Source organism: Sinocyclocheilus grahami, unplaced genomic scaffold, assembly GCF_001515645.1.
Source record: "Sinocyclocheilus grahami isolate Dianchi unplaced genomic scaffold, SAMN03320097.WGS_v1.1 scaffold926.1, whole genome shotgun sequence".
NCBI classification, from domain to species: Eukaryota; Metazoa; Chordata; class Actinopteri; order Cypriniformes; family Cyprinidae; genus Sinocyclocheilus; species Sinocyclocheilus grahami.
In genome coordinates, this window is record NW_015506105.1 from 93,403 (window position 1) to 103,560 (window position 10,158).

Here is a 10,158-nt window from a genome sequence, read left to right on the forward strand (position 1 = left end):
AGAGGCTGGTTCCCTTAGTAGATTTTCTGGTAGCGTGGAAACTTCTACCAAATATCTCAAAATGGGTCCTGCAGATTATAGAGAAAGGTTACAGAATCCAGTTCGGTTCTCGTCTGCCTCGTTTCAACGGGGTCATCCCCACACTAGTGGGCCCTGAGCAGGCTCTGGTAATGGAACAAGAAGTAGATACTCTCTTGAGGAAGGGGGCCATAGAACGTGTTCCTCCTCTCTCGAGAGCGTCCGGGTTCTACAGCTGTTACTTCATCGTTCCGAAGAAGGATGGGGGGGTTGCGTCCGATCTTAGATCTCCGTCTTCTGAACCACGCTATCAAACGGCTTCGGTTCAAGATGCTCACTATCAAGCAGATAGTATCTCAGATCCAGTCCGAGGACTGGTTTGTTACGATAAATCTCAGAGACGCTTATTTCCATGTTTCCATCCTCCCTCAACACTGGAAGTTCCTTCCCTCGGGGAACCATGGTTACATACGTAACCTAGAGACGTTCTTCAGTAGAACACATATGATGATTTTTAAGTCCAAACATTGCAGTCTATCAGTCGTATAATGCATGGCAATGGTAACAAAATCTATGAGAGTTAAAAAAACATGCACAGACAAATCCAAATTAAACCCTGCGGCTTGTGACGACACATTGATGTCCTAAGACACGAAACGATCAGTTTGTGCCAGAAACTGAACAGTATTTATATCATTTTTTACCTCTAATACACCACTATGTCCAACTGTCTTTGGGTTTGCGCACGGCATCCGGTGCGTGTGGCGTGTATGCGCTCTGGCGTAGCGCCGGAAGTGATCTCTCGCACGTATACGTCACTCATTGTTTACACAGTGCTCAGTCATTGTAGGTACAACGGCTAATCAAAATGGTACTTACTTGCGCTTATCCGGATTGTTCAAACCGACTTAAAACTAAAAGATTACGTTCTCTCGCGCGAACTCATTCGGGAGTGGTGACTTTCCACGTATTCTCAACTTCTGAGCCTGCTTGCCTGAAGTTATGGTTGATTGCTCTTCGGCTGGATATCAACACACCCATTAACGTAAACTACGCCAGAGCACGTACACACCTCACGCACCGGATGCCGTGCGCGCGCTCAAGGAAGTTGGACATAGTGGTGTATTAGAGGTAAAAAATGCTATAAATACTGTTCGGTTTCTGGCACAAACCAATCGTTTCGTGTCATAGGACATCAATGTGTCGTCACGAGCTGCAGGGTTTAATTTGGATTTGTCTGTGCATGTTTTTTTAACTCTCATAGATTTTGTTACCATTTCCATGCATTATACGACTGATAGACTGCAACGGTTGGACTTAAAAATCATCATATGTGTTCTACTGAAGAAACAAAGTCCTCTACATCTTGGATGCCCTGGGGGTAAGCAGATAAACATAAAATGTTCATATATTAAGGATATATAGATAATGCAATTTAGTGATAGCAAATAACTATGTAATGTGCACAATTGCTTTGTTTTACACAATATTTAATAAAAACTCAAAGACTACATTTGAAAATAGAAAATGTACACAATCCATAGACAGAGCTGTAGATTTTTGGGACTGGTGGAACTAAATATTAATATTTTATATTTAAATATAATATTAATATTTACCTAAATATTATATATTGTACTGAAAATGGTTCTGGTCACTGTATAATTACTAGATGTAGATGCACAGTTAAATGAGCTGTTGTTGAATAATTCCTCACTTTCTGAGGTAAGAAGTAGTAGGAAAGCTTGACAGCATTAGCAACAGTAACTAAGGGACGGTGCTATGTTTAACATAAAGTGATTGAAATAGCCATTCTTTATTGTGTGTGTTTGTTTTCAGCTGTTGTTCTGTCTCAGAGGGCTTCAGGAATCAGTGTTGTTTGAATTCAGCCAGTGATTAGATGATTATGTGTGTTTAATGGTTGTTTTTCCTCCTCTATGTGCTTTTCAGCAGCTGACTCCAGCCATAAAGTCAGTACCATATTGATGCTCCTTTCATTCTCTCTGTGTGTGTGTGTGCTGTAATTATCACCGTGATTTGTAGTGAAAGCATTGTTTTCCAGAATTCCCTCATCTAACCTCATCTTTGAGAGTGCTTTGCTTTTCTTCATGAATAAAACACTGCGAAGAAGCACTAAGTATTAAACTTTAATGTAATGTAATTTACATTGTACTCGAGATACTTTCAAGAATACCACTCAAAATAAAATATTTTATACCCATTGTACTTATATAAAATATAAAATACCCATGGTACTTTTCTTGTAATTTTCCCCCTTCAAAAGGACTTTGATTGGTATCATAGTACAGTTATGGTATCAGATGGTGATATCATGGTATTTTAATATGAATAATGTACTGAAGGATCCATGTTCATGGAGCCTGCTAGGATTTACATGCTTTTCCACTATGGTGCATGTAAAAAAAAAAAAAATGTTTTATTAGTGTAGTACTGCTGATTATGTAACAGTAATGACTTTTAAAGTAGAGCCCACTCAAGTAAAGCAAAGCAAAGCTGGGTTTGTGGTTCATTGTTTATTCTGTTGGTATTGCATGAGTGTGTTGACGTGAGTTTGACGATATGCATGTTATGTTCCATCTGTGAGGTGTTGTGTCGCAGTGCTCAGTTAGTCAGCGGTTTTTAACTGCAGTTTGTCAAACACACAGAGTGAGCAAACAAGCCCTGCCAACACTCTTTCGTCACACGGTTCATCCGCACTCAGCCAGACAGTGCTGATTTATTACAGCTTATGAATGTTGTACGTGTCAGTACAGACGGGCTTCGGTACGATCAGTATGTTCCAGACGTGAAAGTTTTTTGAGAGATTGGATTGATGATTTCAGATGTCCAGATGAGTTTCTTCTCAAACCGTGTGTGGCTTGTGTTTTATTCCATGTGCGGCAGTGTCATCTTCTGTGCCCTTTTGCATAAACTGCTTAGACTAATCTTAAAAGTTAGACATCTATTATTTTTTTTCATAACTTTTTAAAGTCAATTACATAACTTAGATTGGTCTAATTTGAATCAGAAAAGTAAGACTGATACCCACTTGGTTAACTGCTAGTTAGTCAAACTAGTTCTTATGACACTTAAGGCGGGCGTACACGGTGCGATTCTGAAGGTCGAAATGTTGTGAGCTCTGGCACATGTCATGATTGAGTTTATCCGAAAATCATACGGAGGCAGTCACACACGATACGAATTTACTACGATTTGACAAACTCTGACCTTACGTTAAGTTTCGCGCCATTCATAAAAATATAGATTCTGAGGATGAAATAGTTTGTGACGTCCAAAAAAACCAAGACAAAGGACATGGCAAAGAGAATGGCTGAAAAGCATGGACTTTCTGTTCTTCATAAAGAACTCGAGGGAGTAGGCCATTTCTGAATTTCTGCTCGTTTTTCCTGGAAATACAACAGGCATATTCATTCATAAAGCTGAATGGCACATTCAGAATAACAAATAAAAAATAGAACTGTATAATTAAACTAAAATTATTATAGACTATATGGTTTTTGTCATCTTCTGATTGGTCAACTTCAGATGGATCGCCAAATCGTCTCGTTCAACCGCACATACACCACAAATTTTAAACCGACAGCATCCGATTTTTTTTGACATGTTTGAAAATTATCGGGAGGACGGGAGGTCCTCGTAACGTTCTCGGATCGTCCCGTAATTCTTCTCACACGGTACCATGCGAGCATCTGCGATTTTCTCCTGAGATAAAAAAAATCGCCTGCGAGCTCGTACGACAGCAAAAATCGCACCGTGTATGCCCGCCTTTAATGCCGAGTTCACACTGCACGATATTAGCCTGATTTTTCACTCGCCGACAATCGCCCGACAATTGCGAAATCGCCGACAAATGCCCTACATCAGAGGCAAATCGGTGCTCGTTCACGCGAGTGACAATCACGCAGTGTGAATTATCAAAGACGCGATCTGAGGGAATCGCCGACACGTCACCAACGCCCATGAAATATTTGGCATGCTAAATATTTTGAGCTGTCGGCAATTCACAATCAGGCTGTGTGCAATGATTTCTGACTGAAAACTACATCGGCGATGACCTACAGCCAATGAGAGACCAAGATACAGGGCAGAGGGAAGTTCAGGGAAGAGTTATAGACCAGAATATCAGTATTTTAATAGATATATGAACAATTATATCATACAGAAACAAGCACAAACATTTGCTGGACCCGCCACAACAGCAGCATAACAGTTACTGCAAAATTATTTACCTCCAACTCTCTTTGCAGAACACCCAATCCCTGTTCCCTGCATCTCCCTCCTGCATAATCGGTTTTTCTTTTTCTCCTTGTAGCTGGAAATCAGCTCACAGACAATTTGCGGGGTATATATATATATATTTTTTTTATAATTTCAGTCTTGCTCGAGAACTTCGGTCTGACGCACGCGGGTTCTCGAGTTATTTCCTTATCACTTCTCGCGTGTGTTTTGTTGTGAAACGTAGTTTGCGGACCAGACAGAGCTGTCGGCGATTCTTCCTATTGTGAAGTCATGCAGTGTGTAACCCCCTGTCGCCGATCCATCGTGCAGTGTGACCACAGCAGTGACCGACTGCTACCCCAGATAGTCACGCAGTGTGAAAACAACGGCGATCCGACGAGTTTGAAAATCGTGCAGAGTGAACTCGGCATAAGTCTTAGTGTGGTGACTATGTTTATGCAACTGGTCTCATGGGTTTCTAATGTAAATTTCTTTAACAACAAATTAGTTTCATTTCCTTTGGAGGATTTTAATACTCAAAAGCTTATGTTTCTGTTTAATATTATCTGTTTACCCGAAATACTGAGTCGGGCAACGCAAAAAGATGGCATTTGAGGTGTTTCTCAAGTCGATTTCTTTAGCGAGTCTTCCAGTGTTGCCAAGTCCACGGTTTTCCCGCTGAATTGGGCTACTTTAACACTGTTGTCGCGGGTTGAAGAAGCGACTCCAATAACATGATATTTATCCACTGGAATGCGAATTTTAGCAGGGGAACCCTGGCAAAAAAACGTATACCCCCCCAACCGATTTTTAACTGGGGACCCCCTCGAAATGCGATTGGGCTAGTTTTGAGTAGCGATTGGGCGGGTTTTCTTGTGAAAACCAGGCAACCCTGGAGTCTTCACTACCATAGGCTACACAACAGTCAAATAGTGAACTTATGAACCTCTTGGAATCTATCTTCTTGGAATGTTTTTACTTTTTTCATAAGGAGATTTTCCGGAATATGGTCCCAGAACCTTAAAAGAAGCTTCTAGTGCTTTTTGAATTTGAGTTACCTTGCAAAGTTTGGCCATGGTAATCAAACTGTCACAATAACATAGTTACACTATAGTAAAACTGCGCAAACACTGCTATAATATTAAAAATGACAGACAGATTGTGAAGGTTAAGGTTTATTAAGATGTCACAGTATTAACAATAACCGTTATATCTAACTTTAGTATTTTGGAAGAAACTATGTTTACAATGGTACATTTTTGTCAGGGAATATTTGAATTCAATGCCTCCAAAAGCCTTTCCGTTATGTAATGACAGTTTTTTATTTTTATTTTTCATAGTGGTCCTCCAGCTGTTTCTGAGTGAGTACATCTGTAATGTGTTTGCCATCAGTAAAACCCTTCTAAAAGAGAATGAATGATTGAAATGTTTTATCTTTCTTATTCCTTTTTTATGCCTCCTTCAGAAAACCTGCAATGAACAGGTAAAGAAGGAATAACCAGCAGCCAGCAGTGACCTTGTTTCTCAAATGCTGAGTTGCTTAAATTGTGCATTTGATATGCAGTATGATTACATGTAGAAGAGGCAGACAGTATCTCTCTTTGTGTGTGTGTGTGTGTGTGTGTGTGTGTGTGTGTGTAGATTTACTCGTAAACCTATCACAGAGCCCGACATTGACTTTTACCACGTCCCGACTCACGGTGATGCCAGCAGGAAACGCATCATGGAGGACACAGAGGACTGGTGCCCGCGGACAGGAACTTCACAATCCCGCTCCTTCCGTATCCTGGCTCAAATCACTGGCACTGAATCTGAATTCGGTGAGAGTTTTTATTTGATTTGATTGTTTTAATTTTATTATTGCTTTTTAAATATGAATTTATTGTTTTATATGTTTTGATTAGGGAAAAATGATTAATTCTCTGTTATTTATTTGGAACATCTGATTTATTTATTTAAAAAAAAATGCTATTCTAGGTTCACATAATGTGTTTTATTTTAGATGAATATGCATACTGAGAATTTGGTAATTTTTGATTAAATTCAATTGTATGAAAGAGCACTTTTATGTTTTATATGGTTAGAAAAAATATGACCTCAAAGTTTAAATGCTCCTGAAAATCAACTCCTGGTGGAAGTAAAAAAAAAAAAATGTATTAATTAAAAAATTTTATATAACATTTTTTATTTAAAATACCTTTTTTTATGCATTTTTTTAATACTGGGCCTTATTCATAAAACACAAGCAGAATGCATTTCTGTGTAAATCAGTCATAAAATCATTCTTACGTAAATCGTTTAATTCAAGGCAACTCAATTCAATTGATTAACAATGGTTTTATAAACCATTTACACAGACATTCATTCTTTCTGATGAGAGAGAAATTCTCTCATTCTGTTTCTGAGAGAGAAACAGATGGGATAAACAAGAGAATGAGCATGTCTTTCATTACATCTCTATCACATGAAAGCGTGTCGTATTAAATGTGTTCTGTATCATGTTTATGTCTTTCAGATCGCTCACAGGAGTCAGAATCAGCAAAGAATAAAACAAAGTAAGTTCCTCTGCTTGCCAGCTGCTTTGGAGTGTGTGTGTGTGTGTGTGTGTGTGTGTGTGTGTGTGTGTGTATTTTAGAATCTCTGTGTGTTTTTTGTTTTTGTGATGATGATTTGTTCAGGTTTTCTCTGAAGGGTGTTCTGTTATTTACCTCTGTTATTTTGGCATCCTGTGGCCTGTTGTTTTGTGGGGTTTCTGTTAAAGCTCTGGCTCTAGTTAACCCGCATGTGCAGATCACTGACGCTTTCCACCACTAGGACACACAATTGTATTTTTCTTTATTTCTTAACAAAAGGTCAGTGAAAGGAAGTGCTTAAAGGGATAGTCAACATTTACGCACCCTCAAGTTGTTCCGAACCTGTTTAATTTACTGTTGAACACAAAAGGAGATATTTTGAAGAATGTTGGTAACCAAATAGTTGACGGTAGCCATTGACTTATAACCATCACTTAAGCATGACATTTGAAATAAGTTAAAAAAATTTTTTTTTTAATGGAGCAGTTTATTTAACCTTTAGACAAAGTATAAAAAAAATGCATAAGAGTTTTTGGTATCACTTTACTTAAATCATTTATATATAATGCATTATAAAAGCAGTTTTAATGCATTTGTTATGCCTTGTAACACACCTTATAATGCATTTTATGATCTCGTTAATAATTGTAAGCAGTTATATAATACTTATCTATTCATTGTTACACCTTTAGAAAGTATAATGCGTTGAAACACATGACAAACAAACCTTAGAACATTAATGCATTTTAACTTTGATTACAGTTATTTAGGAAAAAATATAATGCATTATAATGTATTTTACATAGGCTTTAAGTAAAGGTTTACTACGTTTTTTTTGTTGCGTATCATATTAAATCAGCAGTTTATGGCTTATATAGTATGCTATAGTCTGAATATGGAGCTCATACTTGAGGAAGGGAAAAAACTACCTTTATTTTTTTTTATCATTGGCCCAATCTGAGAGTTATTCTGGTAATCTTGCACTGTTGTTGGTTTGCCATTGAAGTTGTCGTGTAATAACTTGTCTTGTTTTGTGCGGGTGAATTCATAGTTTGTGAGGGTTCTTGGCTTCGCTTTCCAAAGAAAGGCATTATTGTTATTATTATTATTATTATTATACAGTGTGTGCTGTGTGTATTTTACTGCATGTTTATTTGAGTAATACATTGAAGCTCGGTTTGGGACAGAGTTACAGAAGCGAGTTTAACCCGTGTGCAGTGGCGTTTGCATCTGCATGCTTTACAGTATCTCTGTGTTAAAGATATTCACTTCTACAGCTCTTCATACTGTCTTTGTTTCTTTTTCTCTCTCTCTCTCTCTCTCTTGCTGGTTGTCTGTGAACAGGGTAGTGAAGATCAATCCTACGATTGGACCCAGATATCATAAACTCAGAGACTGGCACCTTGGAGTGTCTGCTCAAAGCCTTAACGTCTTCAGCTTGGTGTAGACGTGTGTGTGTGTGTGTGTGTGTGTGTGTGTGAGTGTGTGAGAATACGTGTGTGTGTGATTGGATCTGTGTGTGGGATGTTTCTGCAACATGAGCTCTATAAAGTGTGTATGCGTGTATTTAAAGCAGTGTGTGAAGATTCAACATGCACTTAACGGCAGCAAACCACACATCTCAAACTCTTCTGGTGGATTTAGTGATTTTTATTAGTGAAGTTTATTAGTTGCATTACAGTATTGTATTACACGTGTGGCTTGGATCTTATTTAGTTTCTGTGATGTTTCAGCTTTTGGTCTTTTGATTCCTATTAAAAGGAACGTTCTGGGCTCAAAACTAGATAAACTACACACAGCATCTGTCGATTAACACTGAAAATAAGTTCACCTCATCCTTCAAACTAAACACAGTGATGCAGCATTTACAGTAATGCACTTCCACGGTGTTCTGTGAGGAAATGTGCAGCTCATATTTTTGTTAAAAATGATTAATTCTTCTGAGTAGAAATGTATCTAGTTAGTTGCATGGTCATGACACAAGTTTCAAATGCGATTTTAATTGTTAACAGGTTTATGCATTAAAACTGTGTGTATTTTAATTATTATTTGGTGCTTTACAGACTTCCTTTGTAAGTGCATTACTGTAAATGTGATATTTATTTTCATAAAATTAGATTATTTATACATTTTTATTTTTATTTTCTATGACAAGCCTGCCACAGATGCTGTATAAACCCAGAATATTATTTTAAACTGCGCAAATTTAATTTTATGCTTGAAAACTTACTATTTATTTTAATTCATGACTATTTATTTTAATTCATGACATAATTCCTTTCTCACTTAGTTTTCATTATGTAGCAAAATTAGAATAAAGTGGCCTGTATTTTCTGAAGAATTTCTGCTGTGTATTTTCTCCTTATTTGTGTCAGTGTTTTTATCGGTTTCTTTCTGTATATCCCTCAGTTACTGATTTTAAGCCGAAGTCATGATGTTTAACCAATCAGTTACATAAGTAATGGCAATAATGGACAGGTTAACCAGATCCACACATGTGCTCAATCTAAAACTAGTGGGTATTTTGATTAATACAGTAGGATCCAGTAAAGGTTGTTATAATGAAGTGTTCCTAGTGTCTAAATTGGTCATAAAAATGAGGAGCAACTTTGTGAATATTTTTCTTTTAATTCACAGTTCTAGGCAACCTAAAACAGAATTTGCACATTTAACTTCTGTAATATTGTAAAGCATATAACATATTTGATATGAATAGTTATTGTATTTTTCCACATAGATATGGCTTTAGAATTATGAAATGTGGACATTAACACCAGGAGGAGTATGTATTAATCATGTTTATGTAGGATCAGTTTTGATATCATTATGATTGAACTGCTGCAGTGTTCATGTGTCGCCACTAGAGAGCAGCACTGATTCTTTCTTCTCAGCAGATAAAAATGTGAGTTTGCAGACAGTGCCGTTGTCACAGGCTTGTTAAACTGGTGAGGTGACACAATGTGATGCCTTAACACATCTTTTAATTGTCCCACATTGCTCTGTGAAGACTGGGTACTTGACAGAAAACTTGCAGAACCATGCATAAACCATACAAGATGTTACAGGGTTAATGGTCAATTCAAAAATGGCATTTGTAAGCAAACTACTAACATTAAACATTTAAATCTTAAACAGTTATGTAAATTAAACAGTTAAATACATGCAGTGTCTGTCTGTCTGTCTGTATGTCATTCTGTATCTATCTATCTATCTATCTATCTATCTATCTATCTATCTATCTATCTATCTATCTATCTATCTATCTATCTATCTATCTATCTATCTATCTGTCTGTCTGTCTGTCTGTCTGTCTGTCTGTCTGTCTGTC

General features: G+C 37.3%; 1 protein-coding gene across 1 annotated transcript in view; it reads left to right on the top strand.

Moving 5' to 3' along the window:
- Nucleotides 1–10,158, top strand: part of LOC107564363 (PDZ and LIM domain protein 5-like) — a 45,536-nt gene that overhangs the window by 23,825 nt on the left and 11,553 nt on the right. Inside the window, exons 5-6 of the mRNA XM_016249423.1 lie at nt 5,899–6,077; nt 6,773–6,812. Coding sequence (XP_016104909.1) covers nt 5,899–6,077; nt 6,773–6,812 — 219 coding nt within the window. The remainder of the gene's footprint in view (nt 1–5,898; nt 6,078–6,772; nt 6,813–10,158) is intronic.